The sequence below is a fragment of the Chiloscyllium plagiosum genome, chromosome 15, assembly GCF_004010195.1.
Source record: "Chiloscyllium plagiosum isolate BGI_BamShark_2017 chromosome 15, ASM401019v2, whole genome shotgun sequence".
NCBI lineage: Eukaryota > Metazoa > Chordata > Chondrichthyes > Orectolobiformes > Hemiscylliidae > Chiloscyllium > Chiloscyllium plagiosum.
In genome coordinates, this window is record NC_057724.1 from 14,067,950 (window position 1) to 14,085,995 (window position 18,046).

The 18,046-nt window shown below is 40.5% G+C and overlaps 1 protein-coding gene across 4 annotated transcripts in view; it reads right to left on the bottom strand.

Moving 5' to 3' along the window:
• The window catches only part of LOC122557120 (probable G-protein coupled receptor 174), a 53,900-nt gene extending 40,230 nt beyond the window's left edge, over positions 1-13,670 (bottom strand). For 2 of the 4 annotated variants that reach the window (XM_043704448.1, XM_043704452.1), the window contains exon 1: positions 13,375-13,524. Coding sequence is in view for 1 of the 4 variants with exons in the window: in XM_043704447.1 (XP_043560382.1) it covers positions 13,259-13,317 (59 nt within the window). In the remaining 3 variants the exon portion in view is untranslated. Of the gene's footprint in view, positions 1-13,258 lie in introns of all 4 variants that reach the window. The other 2 variants (XM_043704447.1, XM_043704453.1) reach the window with 2 other exon arrangements.
• Positions 13,671-18,046: the final 4,376 nt, after the last annotated feature.

Below are 18,046 nucleotides of genomic sequence, written 5' to 3' on the forward strand. Positions count from 1 at the left end.
CACTCATCAACAAGAGGGAGTATGGAAAAGGAATGCCAATGATCTCAAGGGCAAAGACTACTTCCACCTCCCAGAAACACTTGCCAAATGTGTGGTTGGAGTTGTGGCTCTAGGATAGTGCTCATCAACCACACAAGGAAAATCATACTTGTGAGCAAGTGATAGCCAACGATGACAATCCAAACATCAGCCCTGATGGGGAAGACAAACCATGAAAAATTAGGAACATGTGTCCTACCTGCAAGGATGTTAAAGCACTTGTTGGCCACAGAAACAGTGGCTACTCACAAGGAACTCTCCAGTTTGGTCTGGGTATGGGAAAGGCTTTAGCAGTAGCAGTGTGTAAGATAAGGGATTTCACAGCTTTGAAAGAGCAAGTAAACAAACAAAAAGCACGTTACCATCACATTTCGGATTTGATCCAAAGCAAAAGGTCTGCACAAATCACAAAAGGTGAATTTAATTGTTTTTGAGGAACTTGGCACATATAATTCAGTAAAATAACCTCGCATGTCAAATTCCAAGAAGTTGGTGTATCACCAAGTCACAGAATTGTTATGGTGCAGGAGGAGGCCAATTGGCCCATTGTGCCTATACCAGCTCTATTTCCTCATCCCACTCTATGACCTTGTGCCAATCTCTTGCCTTTACCCCATACTCCTGCGCATCATTAAAATCCAAAAATACATCCAATGCCCTGTTGAAGACCTCAGCTGAACCTGCCTCCCCCACATTTCCAGACAGTGCATTCTATACCCTAACTGTTCTAATGTTGTCGCCATAGTCTTGCCAGACCATAGGGGCTGCACTCTTATTACAGATAAGCGATGGCCCTCAGGTTAAATCACCCAAACTACTCGCTGTGTGAAAAGGTTTATTCTCACATCGCACTTGCTTCCGTTGCAGCTGACTTTAAATCTATGCCCTCTTGATCTTCTTTCTTTTATAAGCAGAAACAGCTTTCCCCTGTCTACTCTGTCCAGATCGCTCATGATTTTGAAAACCTCAATCATATCTCCTCTCAGCCCTCTTCTCTCCAGGGATAACAGTCCCAACTTCTTCAATCTATCCTCACACTATTCTATAAGTTACATAAGACAACAGTATTCTTTCACCTCCACCCCCGCCGCCAACTCAATAGCCCATTTATATCAGAAGATAATTCCAAATATAGCTGGTATCTCTATTCAAATGTCACTTGACAGCCTTGTCGACAAATACTATCATGCCTCACCACACAGATGAAAGTAAATGTGTAATATGTAGTAGGAATAATTAAATAGCAACGAGAAGAAGGGAATTCAGGAGTATTAAAGCTATTTGCAGAAATATATTTATGGTGAAATTACAAATAATAAATCATAGGGGGCCCCATTCCTAAATTTGTTTTAGGTCAAGGAAGCCCCGGTATAACCCAAGTTGCATGCCCTATGTAACAACAAAATCAAATGAAAACACAATGATGCAATAAACATGTAAAAAAACAATCTTCATTTTTCAATTTGTGCACCTCTTATAGTGGTCTGACATTATGCAACAAAAAGGCATTGGAAAAGAACTTTGGGAGTTGGCTCTGGAAAAGCCCAGTAGTGTTTTTTTCTGACTTGGTGTGCTTGTATGGGTCCACCTTGTTGCAAATGTAGTCAACCATGTTTTTGTGGTGCAGGGAGAAATGGCAGAAAATCGCCACAGTCCCAATGCAGCTTCAGTGAGGAAGGTGGGAAGAGCATCAGTCATCAGACATTTCCTTTCCTTCTCACCTCCCTCCCACAATTCCCCCCACTTGATAAATTCTGTCTGATTTCCCAATCCATGCCTCAAACATGTTGACAGGTATCCAACTGATTTTGTTACCCTCATGCTGCATGGGTCGTATCCTGATATTGAACATGCAATATGGTTTCTTGGACATTTCCCATCACAAGAAGTGGCATGTTTTCTATGCCACCTTTGTTGGTGCAAACCATGGCAGTGGTACATTGCTTCCCACAATTACATATTTCATCCTTAAGGAGGGATCTGGTAAAAGATGGTAAAAACAATTCAGCTTCATTCACATTAAAAATACCTCTTGATGCATGCCAATACAGGATGTGTGGGAGACTCTTTTGCACCGGATGTAGGTTTGCTCACTGAGCTGGAAGGTTCATTTCCAGATGTTTCGTCACTCTACTAGGTAACATCTTCAGTGGGCCTCCACTGACATTTGAACAGAGATACCAGACAGCTACATTTGGAATTATCTTCTGATATAAATGGCCCACTGATATAAATTTCTGATATAAATGCACCTTCCAGCTCAGCAAGCAAAACTACACCCAGAACCTCAACCTGAGCTACAAATCTTCTCAAAACTCGCTAATTCTTTTGCACCATTCAATGTGGGCTTGCTTGTGATTTCAAATTCTAGCATGGTCAAACTCTGTTCCATTTGGTTAGCATAGTATATGATATGCGTGCCATGAGTTTAACTATTGGAGATTTACCAGTCAGTGCATCACAGGCATCCATCTACTAGATTTCCTATTCTGCTGGCAGGAACACAACCAGTGTTTTGGTTTATCTGAGTCTTACTGTCGGGATTCTATGATTCTACTCATCGTGATTTCACTGTTGATAATGCTGCACAAATGAAGGACCAAACACACAATCTTTTGATGGGGAAGTATAATCCTATGAGATGCAAGAGCCTACCAAATCCCAAGGGAAAATAACTTTGGTTTAATTACAGCTTTTAGAAGGGGAACCCAACCGGAGGCTACTAGTTCGAAATTCTCCTTGTGACCCTCCATGGGACATTACTGCTACAGAATGGCTGCTCCATTCACTGACCCAACACATGGCTACAGGCTTAGTATTAGTTTGTTGCAACAGTTTAGAAGCTCAATTTCTGCCTGTGTCACCAAGCTGCAGGTCAGAGTTCACACTCTGTACCAGCTGTCAGTGCAGCACTGATGTTGTGTTGCTGGAGGAGGCATCTTTCAGTGGAGCTGCCACAACCGGTTGTTAATGTGAAAACTTGTTTCCTGGTCAATGTTTCTCTCTCAAGCAACAATTAAAATTGGATAAACTGATTGTTGACCTAATTTACAAAAACAAAATACTGCAGCTGTTGAAAATTGGAAATAAAAAGGGAAAATGCTGGTAATACTCAGCAGGTTTGACAACATTTATAGAAAGAAAACAAGAGTTAATGCTTCAAGTTTGCCAATGTCAGAAATTTGATGTAATGTCCACAATGTTTGCAAACTGCCAGAGGTCCCACTGCTGGACTAAAAGAGGAGAGACAACAAAATTAAGTTGCTGCTACCATCCTGTTATGGATCATAGCCTGCCCACAAAATGAGTCCAACTATAGGAATTGGCCAGCAGCCTCATCAGCGCCATTCTTAGTTAAGTCGTTGCTGGTAAGATTGCACCTGGAATGGGGAGGCTCTGAGGCTTGTCAGCCAGGGCAGGTCACTGACAGTAGGCCGCACCAGTGCTCCTTCCCAAGACCATAGAGTTTCCACAAAAGTAGTCACTGCCAACAACTTGGAACTTACCAGGCAAATCCTTCACCTGGCAGGAGTTCCCATCTCCACTGAGACAGGAGGCAGCCCCTAACTTTAGTGGTTCAATAGAGATTTGGTGGGTGAGTTGACATCTCTGCCAAAGTGGCATGGTCTTAAGAAAACAACAAACAGGCCACTCAGTGCCTATCAATGCCATTTGACCAACCCGCTGATTTAAAAAGGTCCTGCAAAGTTCGAACCATTAGCTCACTTATTCATCTCTTCCTAGAAGATCTACCTAGAAAATCTACAATTTTGATCTCACTTGTTAATTGTGGGACCTTACTTTTCAATAAATCCTGGCTACCCACGCTTATAAAACAATGCTAATTGCCCTTCAAAAACATATAATCAGCTGAAGGATATGAAAGATTTTACAGCAACGTGAAATGTTCAAACATAAATGTTGACTGTGTTTCCTACAAAGCAGATGTGGTACAGTTTAAATCTCACTCTTTGTATCCCCAAATTTTTATTGAGTGTCAGTCACTCTGTTATAAATGAGATAAGAATAATGATCAATCCATTTTAATAAAGGTGTGATTTTCAAATTGTTCCATCAGACAGTTCCATGACCAACACTGACGCACATTCCAGAGGGCCTTTCATTACTTGTCAAAGATTATCTCAACACTATTTCTATATCGTATTAATTGTAGTAATAAGTGGACATTTCACACACTACAAATTACATACCAACCACATTTTACATTAGTCAATGAGCTCTGTAAAACTCTGCATCATGCAGAAGTGCTCTGGATAAGGTGTCCACTATGACATTTTCTGTTTCAGCATCATGAACAACTTTGAAAATTATATGGTTGGAGAATTAAGCTCCATCAAAACAATCATTAATTTCTGTCCTGAAATGTTTCCAAGAAAATTAAAGGCCAATTGATCCATATCTCATCATCTTGCAATTAACATCCAATGTTGCTGGTCTCACCCAGGGTCTGATAGTTCAGTGCAGCTCAAACTGGTGTTGCTATCAGACCATTTTTCAAATTGATTCAATGTTCCAATGCTCTAGCATCTATCCAATTTTTTTTGCCTTCATTTAAGGAATTCATTAAAAAGTGTCAAGATAGTGTTGACATTTGGAGAAAATTAGTGATAAAATCCACTGCACATCATGTCCGAATCACGGGGAAATCCAAAAAAGCTCTTACTTTCAGTGTTTGAGGCACTACACAGAATTGTCCCACACTATAACACCATTAAGTCATTCTTACTTTCGCAAATTTACTTTTAGCTTGATTTATAGTTGAATTGGTAATTGATCAAACAGTTCAGTCAACTAATATAAACGTTCTCCTTAGCTTTGGTTAAAATAACCAAATTGTGAAAGTAAACTGCACAAAGTCATTCAATGACTTTTTGGTTAATCATCAGAATGTTGCTGGTGCATTTTCATTCCAAACAGCATAACTTTGCATCCAGTGTGACAAAAGCTAATATTTCTTGGGCTCTATCAATCAACAGAACTTGCCAGTATCCCTTTTGCAAGCTATATCAAATTGTGTGTGTTTAATTTGTTCAAAGCAGTGCTCCAAACTTAGAAGCGAATACCAGTCCAAGTTATTACCATGTTGACTTTGCAATAAATACAGAATTCCTGTGATCAATCCAGAGCTCCAGTTGCCAAGATGTAATTCAATAATGCTGCTGTTCATCATCAACTTAGCATCTTCCTCCACATGAGCTAATCTCTCTAGAACTCTCTGTTATAGGTAATCCATCACCCAATTTAACATCATGAACAACGTGGCCCATTCCCACAGGTCAATTTATAATTCTGGAATAGCCTTTATAAGTCACCTTTATATTTTTGAAAGATAAATCATGGTGCTATCTAAGCATGTCCACATTGTCCAGTTTAATTGTGGGAGGTTCAACTTTTGAATTTTGAGTTCCTGCTTCATTCTCCAATATTCTGATATTTCTATTTCCCTCCCTATTTATTTTGCCACTGTAAGTATACTTGTCTCCCGACTATCATCCCTTCCACAATATCTATTTAACATGTCAATGAGACTCATTCACTGTTTCATTTCTCCAGTCTAGAGTACTCACTATATAATTTACATCAATGAATTTATTTTTGATTTGATTAAGTTCAATGAACCTTACTTTTAATGGTGCCCCATAGGTAAAGCTCTAACACCTTGTCCCCAGCAACAATTTTTTTGAATTTTTTGACTTTTTATCTGCTCTAGTTTTCATTGTTTGGTGAGCATCATTCAAATGCTTTTTGGCCAGCTGTTAGTTTCTCTCTGAAACTAAAAACATTGGCTGGAAGAATTAATTATGAATTAAATTTAATTAATATTCCTAACTCTTGTGCATATATTAGTTCAAAAGAACTAAATCCTTGCGGCCTCATTAGGATTATCCCTAAAGGCAAACAGCAACAAAAAAACTGTCTTACCCCATCATTAGTACCTACAAAAAGCTCTAATCACAGTGTTCAACATTTAATACCATCTTTCCATAGCATCTTGAGATTGTGAGTGATAAGCAGAAGATATAAATTGTTTATTCCCAAACTATACATCATTTATTTGTATATTTGCAATATAAAATGTGAACGTTGATCTGGTTGTATTTCTCTTAGTAATCTATATCTTGTAAACAAGTTGTATTAACTTTTCCACTGACACTTTTGCAGTGACTTTTCCTTGAGGCATTGCCTCAGGTAATCCTGTGGAAACATCCACAATCACTAAAAGATATTGATTCACATTGCTGGTTTTAGGTCTACATCCCACACAAACTGTTAAGGCCCTGCCAAATGGTTCTTTAAAAACAAATAAAAAGCTGGAAGTAAAAGCATAGGTTTAATTGAGGGTTGAGGGCTTCCCCACTAGCCTACACATGTGACATTTAAGGCAATATCTTTGTTTCATCCTGCATAATAAAATGTTTTAATACCATAGCTGCCATTTTCCTAATACCCAATTTGCCTGCCAGTGGAATTTAATGAGCAACTCAAATGTAGTTGTGAAACTCAGACAAAATTCCACCTGATTGACTACTACCCATTCTTCATTAGTTGGTATGTAAGGTGGTCTCCATTTCCTCATAAAAGTTTTGTCTTTCAATCAATATCTCTGACATTGGTTCTGATTCAGAGTAGGCCTTTGGATGACTCTTCATTCTGAATAATTCTGTTACATTTTTATTCTCTTTATCTTCATCCTTTTTAGTTATATCACTGAAAATTGTGTCAGATAACTGCATTTTTAAATACTTCCCTTGTTCTATACATTGTTTCTTCCTGTCTAATTCAATGGGACTGAGACTAGTCATAACAGAGCCAGGGAACAACCCAGAATGTTCCTTTTGTAAAATTTCAGTTTATTTTACTTCCACAAGTTGTTCCAGCATCCTTTGCAAAACCAATATTCCTGCACTTGCCAGATCATTTCCAAAATAAAACCAATTCCTTCTATAGGAAGGCACTTAATGACAATTTCTCCATTTATTAAAACATTCTTTAATCTGTACATATAATGAGAGGTTTGTGACCTCCATGTTTACCTCTGGTCAATATTTTCTCCTTTGTTAACCCCTCTGGAAAACAAATCAAATCAGGCGAAAGTGAGTATTGCAGATGCTGGAGATTAGAGTCAAGACTGTGTTGCTGGAAAAGCACAGCAGGTCAGGCAGCATCCAAGGAGCAGGAAAATCAATGTTTCTGGCAAAAGCCACTCCTGATGAAGGCCTTTTGCCCAAAACATCGATTTTTCAGCTCCTTGGATGCTGCCTGACCTGCTGTGCTTTTCCAACACCACACTCTTGACTGGAACAAATCATACCAGCCAGCATCAGTGACCAATTTGCTCCAGTGTCTGTCAATATCTTTAATGGTTTAGCACCTAAATTCAAAGCATAAGAAAGTACATCTTCTTCTGAGTCAAAATACTCAAAAACTCAAATGGTCTGATTCTCTTTGTCAATTTTCAAAGAATGACTGAGTCATCTCTCCCTTCTTACTGCATTCTAAGGAAACATGTTCTCTGCATACAATTTTAATACCCATTTTCTGATGCATCATTTTATGAAGATTCCTTAGATATTCCGACTACTGCAATTAGTCTCCATTTATCTCCCTTACAATCGCTAAACTTGAGCAATTACTGAGTTTCGTATGTCGCATCTTATTACAATAGAAGTATATTACTTTCTTTCTACAACTGTTTGGCTCCAGCTTTTCTCCTTTATTATTTTAGCATCCTTCTAACAATTCTCCAACATTAGAAATTCCATGGGTGGAAAAGATCCTCTTCCTCCAATTTCCTGTGCATTTCCTCACTTATCATTGTGTGTGCAAGATCAGTATTTGCCAGAGCTGCTGTTTATCTCATCTTTAATAACTGATGCTCATCTAACTCAGCCTTTATGTTTGGAGGAATGCTTCTTCTGAATTCCTCCGTTACCAGAATTTCGGGTACATTTAAAAGGCACCTGGATGGGTCTATGAACAGGAAGGATTTCGAGGGATTATGGGCCAAATGCTGGCAAATGGGACGAGATTAATTTAGAATATCTGGTCGGCGTGGACGAGTTGGTCTTAAGAGTCTGTTTCTGCGCTGTACACCTCTATGACTCTATTCTCAGAAATATTCGCTATCTTTAGTGATCTAAATCACTGATGACACAGCATTTCTTCCTTCGTTGCAAATTCTACAAATGTCCATAGGTTTTTGTCTTACAGTCCTAAATTTTAATTGGTAAGCTTCAGCACAAGCTCAAAAGCATTGAGAACTGCCTTTTTGTCAGCTTTGTACTCTACAGATTATCTTCCTGCCAAACTGCCACATATACACTGTTATACCTATACCCATCAAAACATTCTAACATTAAGGTCTAATCACTGTTTGACTGCATCAGCTGTCATGCTACCTCCTCAAATGATGTGCAACACTTTTCAACTCCATTCTCCATAAATTTTGGCACCAAGTGCAGATTCTTAGTTAAATCAAATCTATCCTTGGAATCAAAATAATCCTTCAAACTGCTACCTCCTCCTTCTTTCCTTGCTGTCAGCTCTTTTGGGTCAACACACACCCCAAACTTCTTAAAGGCTCAAGCTTTTAAAAGAAAATCCATCTCCCTCTGCTTTTATTTTCTTCACTTTCCATCTCCCTTGCTTGTTTTTCTCAATTTCCATTTCAAGATTCTTTAAATCCCTATCTGTCCATTTTTATCTCTGTTCTAACAGAGGCTGGTACAATTGCAACATTTAAAAGGCATCTGGATGGGTATATGAATAGGAAGGGTTTGGAAGGAATTGGGCCAGGTGCTGGCAGGTGGGACTAGATTGGGTTGGGATATCTGGTTGACGTGGACAAGTTGGACCGGTCTGTTTCCATGCTATACATCTCTATGACTCTATAACTCTAAGTTGTTTCATTCCTCTCTCTCTCTCTCTCTAAGTCTATGTTTTTAATTTCTAACTGTATCTTTCCTAATTCCAGCTCTGACACCTGAATTTCAGATTTCCCTTTCTCCAGTTCTAAATACAGAACAACCTCAATTATCCGAATGAGACAGGCGGAGTGTATTTTTGTTTGGATAACTGATTGTTCAAATAACGGATAACATTTTTAAGGGACCTTGAGATCTTTTACGGATAATTTGAAATTCAGATAATTGACATTCGGATAACAGAGGTTGTTCTGTATTACATAATCACTTTAAGTACCTGACTCTTATGAAATCCTGCTTCTACTCCAACTTTCAATTTGCCTGCTATCTCTCTCTAGTTTTAATCAAAGATTTCAAATAATCCACTGTTAAATCTTTCACTTCTAGGAAACTCCAAAGCCATCTTCAAATTCCATGAAATAATTTTCACAATACAGCCACTTTATGTCCATTGCCACCACATATTGGCTACTTTTTTAAAACAAGACACAGAAAAGAAAATACAATAAACCAAATATTTACATTTTTCACAATTTGCAAGATTTTGAATCAGAGTAAAAACACAATCTCACCTATCCCAACGCCATCACTTTACAGTACTCAAACATAAGAACGAGGATTCTCTTCTTCAACACATCTATATGTTTGATTTATCTTCTTTTCCAATTCCCGGTCTTAAAGGTAGATAGCCTTTTCTTGAAATAGTCACATAATTGAGCTTAAATTTTCTTAGCTTCATATAATCAATTCTGGTTCTAATTACACACTTCTGGTCTGCAATTCCCAACTGAAACCCTTACACTGAGATAACATATTTCCTAACTGTTCTTGACTAACTCCTTTCTCTCAGAGAAACTGTTCATATGTCAAACTTCAACCAGGACTTCTCAAACTGAAACTAAGCTGTAGGTTTGTCCACTCAGCAAAATAAAAAAAAAATCAATTCCCGATCCTTCTAAGCTGAAGAGAAATAAATTCTTTACAATGTTTACTCTGAAAAATCAGAAAACTCTGAGAATACAAAAATTTTCCCACTGCTATCCCAGGACATCTCTCTCTCTCATACCAATTGAAAAACAATGACTCCAGAAACACTGACAACTCATTCATTAAACCACTTCACAAACACAGCCAAAAACACAAATGCAAAAAAATCCAAATTCTAAATGATATTAAAATATCTATAAATCACATATCTTACAGCACAACAGAATCAAACTTATGAACAATGAATTAGGAGCAGGAGTAGGCAATCAGCCTTTTAAGCCTGTGTCACCTGAGCTGGTTATTACACATTTCCATATACTTCCAATAACCTTTGCCCTCTTTGTTTGCAAAGATCTATTGAACTCAGCCTCAAAAATGTTCCTGGTTTCTGTTTCCACTGCCTTTGCAGAAGTAGTTATAAAAATTCACCACCCACTGTAAGAAATAAATTCTCCTTGTCTCAGCCCTATATGGGTGACTCTTTGTTTTGTAATAGTTACCCATAGTTCTATATTCTCCAAAAGGCAGACACCTGGTTTTTGCATTCATATCTCTCAAAATGTTATATATTTCAACCAAGTTGCCTCTTACACTTCTGCCCTCTGGTGGGTATAAACCTAGCCTCTCCAATCTTTCCTTAGAAGACATCTCACCCATTCCAGATACTAGCTGAAAATGTGTTGCTGGAAAAGCGCAGCAGGTCAGACAGCATCCAAGGAGCAGGAGAATCGACGTTTCTTCAGGAAGGTCTTATGCCCGAAACGTCGATTCTCCTGCTCCTTGGATGCTGCCTGACCTGCTGCGCTTTTCCAGCAACACATTTTCAGCTCTGATCTCCAGCATCTGCAGTCCTCACTTTCTCCATTCCAGATACTAGTCTAGTGAACTTTGTCACCAAAGCAGAACTGCTCCCAATTCATTTACATCTTTCTTTAAATAAGGTGACCCAGTACTTTACAAAATATTCTGGATGGGATTGCACCAATACCCTTCATAACAGAAACATAATCTTCCCAATTTTGTATTCAATTATCCCGCAATTAATAATAATATTCTATTAGCATTCCTAATTACTTACTCCAGGAGACAGAGCTGGTAGGAAGATAATGGCAACAAGGTGCAACATAAATCCAGACTAAAGCTTTGTCTCTGACATAATTGCCTTGTTGTGAGTTTACTATGGCGCTTGTTTTTTTTTGCTGGCTGGTTAGAGACAGTCACTTTATTAAATGTGTAACTTAATTATCTTGCAGTTCAATCACTCTCATGTGCACAATGACAGGCAGCAAGAACCGAGCTGCTCCATCATACCAGCCCTTCATTTATAATAGCTGGAGCATTGTGATTACATTTCCTCCAACTTGCCAGCCTGTCACATCCCATAACCATGTAATCTTCTGGTAGAGGTACAGAAATGACAGAAAAAGTCCATGCCCAACAAGACAACACTCTGGAAGCTCTTGAAAATTCCTCTCCAGCTCCCTCAGGCAATCCAAACCAATCTGGGAGCACACATGGGCCATGCATTCATTGAGTGTTAATTCATTTAACTTCAACATGCTGTGACCTCTGTCTCAGTAAGTGCGTGTGATGACACAATGGTGACACAAATTGAGTTTGTGTAAATCCCTCATCCCACACTCAAAGAATAATCTAAAATATCCAAGATATGCTCTTTAATAGCATGGAGAGGGCTTTCAGAGAGTCAGCAGCAGAATTTCAGGACCATAGCTTCTCCTGACTGGATCCAATGATGGTTGAAATCAACAGCAAATTAGTATCCCTCTCAATCCCATCCAGCAAACAAGCAATATATTCTCCAACCCAGAGTGAAGTAATGAACGTATACGTGTTGTGAGAGTAAAGGGCATGTTTTTTTAAGCAAAATACTGGGTGCCTTCAAACCTTTGTAAATACCGAACCATTTAGGTTCTAGTTTGCACACAGTAGGATGTGTGGAAGTTACAAGAAGCATATAAAGACACAAATTTCTGTGAGAAAAGTTCTGTGCTTTTTTAGAGAGACTAAATGTTTCCTCAAGAAATAGTCAACTTAAACACAAATCAAAAAAGTGAATAAACATTTCTTTCGGTTATTTCCAAACCATGTACTGAATAAAAATATGGAGCCTGGGCTGCGAAAAGCCAGCGTCTAATAAGGCGCTCTGTGATTACAGGGTGGCTAATGGGAGCAGGACGCTGGGTGTGGTCCATATAAATAAATGTGTAAATAGAAAATGCATCAGGAGAAGTTGATGGTACTACCAGCTGTCAGATTGCAGGATTACTCCACCCCCGATGACAATTACAGTCGGTGACACAGGAAAATAAAAGAGAAATACTTCAAGAGCAGCTTTAGAGACAGAAAGTCGCGGGAAAAGAAGGACAAGTCAGGCAGCACACCTATTAGCCAGCTCAATATCAGTCTCGGACTCTTGTAACCAGCTCCTTGAGGAAGAGTCCCACCCGAAAACATCACCTCCACCCCCCCCTTTCCAAATGTTCTTTTACAAGCTGAACCAGGGATATGTATTTTGTGATTCACGTGGGTACAAAGGGGAGGCCAGACATGGGGTGACTAAAGAAAACTCTGATGCAGGTGTACAATGTATTCGGCTTGTGTACTGTATGTTGGGCTGTTAAAAGTTCAGATTGACGCCAGTTGCATTGTTGAGAGCTGGAAGAAATTTTATCGGGCAGCTTCGATCTGTTGCAAGGCTTTCCACCTGCGGACAACTCAGTTCCTACTTTTCCCTACTGAGGGAGTTTCCCGCCACTTTCACCGTGGTTAGAGGCAAACAAAGAAAACGGCAGATGCTGGAATCCGGAGCAGACAGGCGGGGGGTGGAAGAACACGGCAAGCCAGGCAGCATCAGGCTACACCCGTAACGTCGCCTTCTGCAGCTCCTGACGCTGGCTGCCTGGCTTGCTGCGTTCTTCCAGCCTCCTGCCTGTCTACCTTTACCGTTGGAGCGATCTTCAGCTATCCCCTTTGCATCCTTCACGATGGGTCTGGTTACAAGCCGCAGACACCATTTCTCTGCAGTATTAATTTTACTGCACTTTCGCCCCACCCTCATCTATCGCCTATTGTACCACGCCCTGCTCCACATTCACGTGTAACCTTTAGCAAAGTGAGATTTCGAAAACTGATGTGCGTTTGAAAACAAAAGGCACTTGATTCACTTCGAGAACTGCGCCCGATTTCACATTCAAAAAGGAGATCTATCCACTACTGTCACCATTTATACTGAATGTACTTCATATATATAATATATACCCACTCACGTTACGACTGACGGCTGAAGATGCTGCATTTGCAAATTCTGCAGGTAGTCTCTCCCCATTCAGCCTTGCTGCAACATGCCGCTGGAAATGTTGTGAGAACAGTGTGGCATTCTTACCTGCGGGCCACGCGTTGTCCGGATTCCCCTGCTGATCACCAAATGAATTCCCAGACACACACACACACAACACGATCATATTTCCTTAATCAAAGAAGGGGAAGTTGCCTAACGATAAAGCACCACGATTGGGCTTTGACAAATTAACTGTCAAATTGACTGTGACGTGTTTCATACTTCCCCAGTATCTGATATTTGTGGGCACCTTACGCTTTCTGTTCTTTCTGTGTGTGTGTGTGTCACACATGTGAATGCGTGCGAGACTGTGACTGATCAATATCTCATTGCTGCGTCCCTGCTCAGTAGCTCAGACCCTACTCTCAGGAGAGAACCCTCGCTTCCAGTCAATCGCCAACTGGATTTACTGCGGACTAGATAACCGCCAGCCAGTAAGCAAACAAACTTCTGATCAAAAGCAATGAGGAAGTTTCAGACGAGGGCTAAAATGGACCTCTTTGAATCCAAAAGGCAATTAATTCCCTCAAGGCACATTGTGAACACATGGGCGCTCAGAGAGAGAGAGAGAGAGAGGGAAAAGGACTTGGATTTAGATTATCTAATTCTTTTAACCCCCAAGTGGCAACTCGTTATCCTGGAAAAGGCAGAAATCAGCTCTACTCAGCTCACTACAGAGTAGCCAAGGGGAGAGATGAGTGCGGGAGCTTGCGTGAAAGTCTGCCTATTGATATAGCTTCTCTCTGTAGGGGGGGGGGGGGATGAAGAAATAGCGGTAATGTCGCGGGACTAATATCCAGGAGGTTAATGTTCTAGGTTTGAATCTCACCACATTAGCAAATTCAAGAGCTGTAGTGACGTAATGGTAGTGAGGCAAGGAGGTCCTGGTTCAAGACCCATTTGTTCCAGAGGTGTGCCTAAACTGGCATATCAGCAGTGCCCCTCCTGAGTAATCTCTGTCATGTACAGTTCACGGTCCTTTGGCATTGAGCAGATCATCTGGCACTGGTTGAAGAGACAGGAAACAGATTTATTCTTCTTCGGTAGGGTGGCAGGATCTTCTGCATACATCTGAGAGAGCACATGGGTCCCTAGTGTAAGGCAGGGGTTTCCAAACTGTGAGTTGGGACTCCCCCCTTAGGGTCACAGGTCTATCAATTATTTAAGGGCATGAGTTCTGACGCGGCAATGGTAGCTGTTGACCAGAAAATGTGGCCAGGATGCAGTTATATTATCCCAAATAGCCAGTCAACAGATAGCATCCTGCTGCCCTGATTGCACTTTTTTTTTCAATGTCCTTATTGGGTCAGCTCTGAGGTGGACACTGAGACTCCGTTGCAATCACAACCTAGCCACAATGCCTAGCCCCAATACCCCGTGACTGTTTTCAGAATGGTGCCCGGGTACAAGAACACGAAACTTGGGAGCATAAATTAGGCCATTCGGCCCATTGAGTCTGCTCTGCCATTAAGTCATGGCTGATAAGTTTCTCAACCCCACTCTCCCTGTAACCCTTGCTCAAGAACTGATCTATCTCTGTCTTAAACATCCTCAATAATTCCCCCACTTTCCCCAACTCAGCAACTGTCTCTGCCTGAAAATACCTCTGCTTAAGAATACCCAGTCCTCTCACTCAACAAATCCTCTTGCACCAACACTCCTCAACCCTGCTCATCCCACTCCACTCAATCACCCTTCCCAACAATTGCTCTCACTCTAGAGCTAGTTTTAAAGAATTAAAAAGGGGGTCATTGTGGGAAGAATTCTGGGAAGCATTAGTTTATGTACTGCACAACAGCGTCAACTGAAATTTTATGTTCAAATCTCTGGTATGGGAACTTTTTTTAAATTTCAAAAATATACTTTATTCATAGAAAATAAATCTTTGGTACATGGACAGTTAATGAACCCGCTCAGATCTATACACTTTTTACTGACAGACAACAAATTAAGTCTTTGATGTCCACCATACTCTATATTTAAAGACGACCTCTTGTCCTATAGCTGAGGCAACAGTGGGGCCCAATTACTGAATGGGCCCCCCCTTACTCTTTAGCAGAGGGGCCTTTATCTCTGGTAAGGGAACATGATATATCAGGCCAAGTAAAGCACAAGATGTTCCTTATTTGTAATCTGTGTGTTTTTTTTAAAATGTAGTGAACCTCATTCTCTATTACTGTAATAGAGTAGCAAGAATTATTGACAGTTTTTTTATCTCCCAAATCACAAACATCTGTGATTCAGAACCTTACTAAATACACTCACGACTGTCATTTAGTTGACCCAGCATATGCAAAAATGATAATCAACCAACTGCTTTTTTGTTGCAATTCAAACCTCCTCCTCCAGCCTACTCAATCGGTGCTCACAACACAAAGGCAGCTCTCAACTGAGCTGTTAATTGAAACTGCAACCGTTTGCATATCGTGAGTGGGACAGTGTACCACAGGACTAACGGCATCGTGCGCCAGTGATCACGTGGGATGTCTACAGATCTAATTTATGCCACATTGCTAACCACTGTTCAGCTGGGAGTGCTCTTGCTTCTGAGTCAGACGCTTGTGGGTTCCAATTTGATTCCAGTGGCTTGGATGTGCAATCTCGGCTCACACTCTTGCTCATTACAGGGGAAGGTGCTGCCATTTGAACAGGCATGTTGCACTACTGCCTGCTTTGCCTTCTCAGTTAAACCTAAAATACTCACTGACACTATTTTAATGAACAGTATGGTGTTTTCTCCTCAGTGTCTGAGCCAACAATTAACAGTCAACCCATATCGCAGCTATGGATTACCTGCTTATTATTCTTCTTTATAGAATCTTGCTGTGCGGAAATTGGCTGCCACGTATTTTGCTCTACAACAGTAATGACATGTCACAATGAGTACTTCATTGACTGTAAAGGGCTTTAAGATATCCTGATGTCATGAAACCCTATGCAAATATATCATGCTTTTCGCTCAGATGGAACAAATAGCCAAGATGAGACAAAATAAAACAAGATAAGACTTGAACATTCTTTGCTTTGTGTGGATGTACTGCTCCTCCTCAGATGCTACAACTGTGCATTGTGAGTTCAGGGCCAAAATCTTTATTATCTTATGTAGCTGTGTGTAATATTTTGTTTTATAATGTTCCTGTGAAGCATCTGGGGATGTTTCATTATGTTAAAAGTTGTTGTTCAATCTGATTCTTGAATCCAAAGCGACATTAATTTGGCCACTACAAGCAATTTAGTGGCCACGGTATTTTGTAAGTGGGAACAATGCCCATCACATACACAGGCCACACTTAACACAGGCAACAACCTACCACTGACTGTTTGCTGTTTCTAATTCCAGGGACCATAAGATCATAAGACTTAGGAAAAGGCCACTCAACCTATCGAGTCTGCTGTGCCATTCAATGAGGTCATGACTGATCTGATAATCCTCAATTCCAATTCCTGCCTTTTCCACATTAATCATGATTCCCTTCCTGATTAAAAATCTGTCTGCCGCAGCCTTGTATGTACTTAATGAACAAGCTTCCATAGCTCTCTGTGGTAAAGAATTCCACAGATCCAATACCGTCTCAGAGAAAAGAAATCCTCCTAGTCTCTGTCTTAAACTTGTGGCCCTTTATGTTGAGATTATGCCCTCTGGTCCTAGACTCTTCCACAAGAGGAAACAACCTTTTTGCATCTCTCCTGTCAAGTCCCCTAAGTGTCTTGTATCTTGTAGTATTCCAGCTGTGTTTCGATTAGTGCCTTGTACAATTTTGGCAAAACATCCCTACTTTACAGTCCATTTTCTTTGAAATAAAGTCCAACACTCCATTTGCCTTTCCTATTATCCACTGAACTTGGATGCTAGCTTTTTATGGTTCATAGATGAGGACTCCCAGATCACACTATTCCGCAGCTTTCTGTGGTCTTTTCGAGTTCAATCATTTTTAGCATCTCTATTCTTGCTGATAAGCTGCTCATAACACATAAACTTCAGTTTTCGCTCCAAAACTGGAGTTGGGGAACTTCCCAGTACACTAAATCTTCCTCAAGGAAAAGTGACATAACAGGATCTTGGTTATGTTGAGGACGTGGTATGTGCACTGGGAGTTAGGGTGGAGCTGTGCTACCACACCTGGAAACACTTCCGACAAAGTCCAAAGATGTAGAGGTTAGGTGGATTGGCCATGCTAAATTGCTCATAGTGATGTGCTGGCGAGGTGATTAGTCATTGGAAATGCAAAAATAAGGTAGAGGGTGGTTCTAGTTGGGTGAGAGAGAGAGAGAGAAAAAATGCGTGTGTGAGAGAGAGAGAGAGTGTGTGCGTCTGTGTGGCTGTGTGCATATCTGTGTGTGTGTGTGCACATGTGTCCATGTATGCATGTCTGCGTGGGCTTGTCTGTGTTTGCATGTCTGTTTTTTCATTTCCATGTGTGGGTGTGTCTGTGTGTGCATGTCTGTTTGTGCCTGCCCGTGTATGCATATCTGTGTTCTCATGTGTGCGGTGCATGTCTGTGTGTGCGTGCCTGTGTGTGTGTCTGTGTGCGCATGTCTGTTACTGCATATCTGTGTGTGCATGTCTCTGTATGCATGCCTGTAAATGCATGTCCGTACCTGTGTGTGTCTGTGTATATCTATGTATGAGCATCTGCATGTGCGTGTTCATGTGTGCATGTTTGTGTGTGCATGTCTGTGTTTGCATGTCTGTACTTGCCTGTCTGAGTGTCTGTGT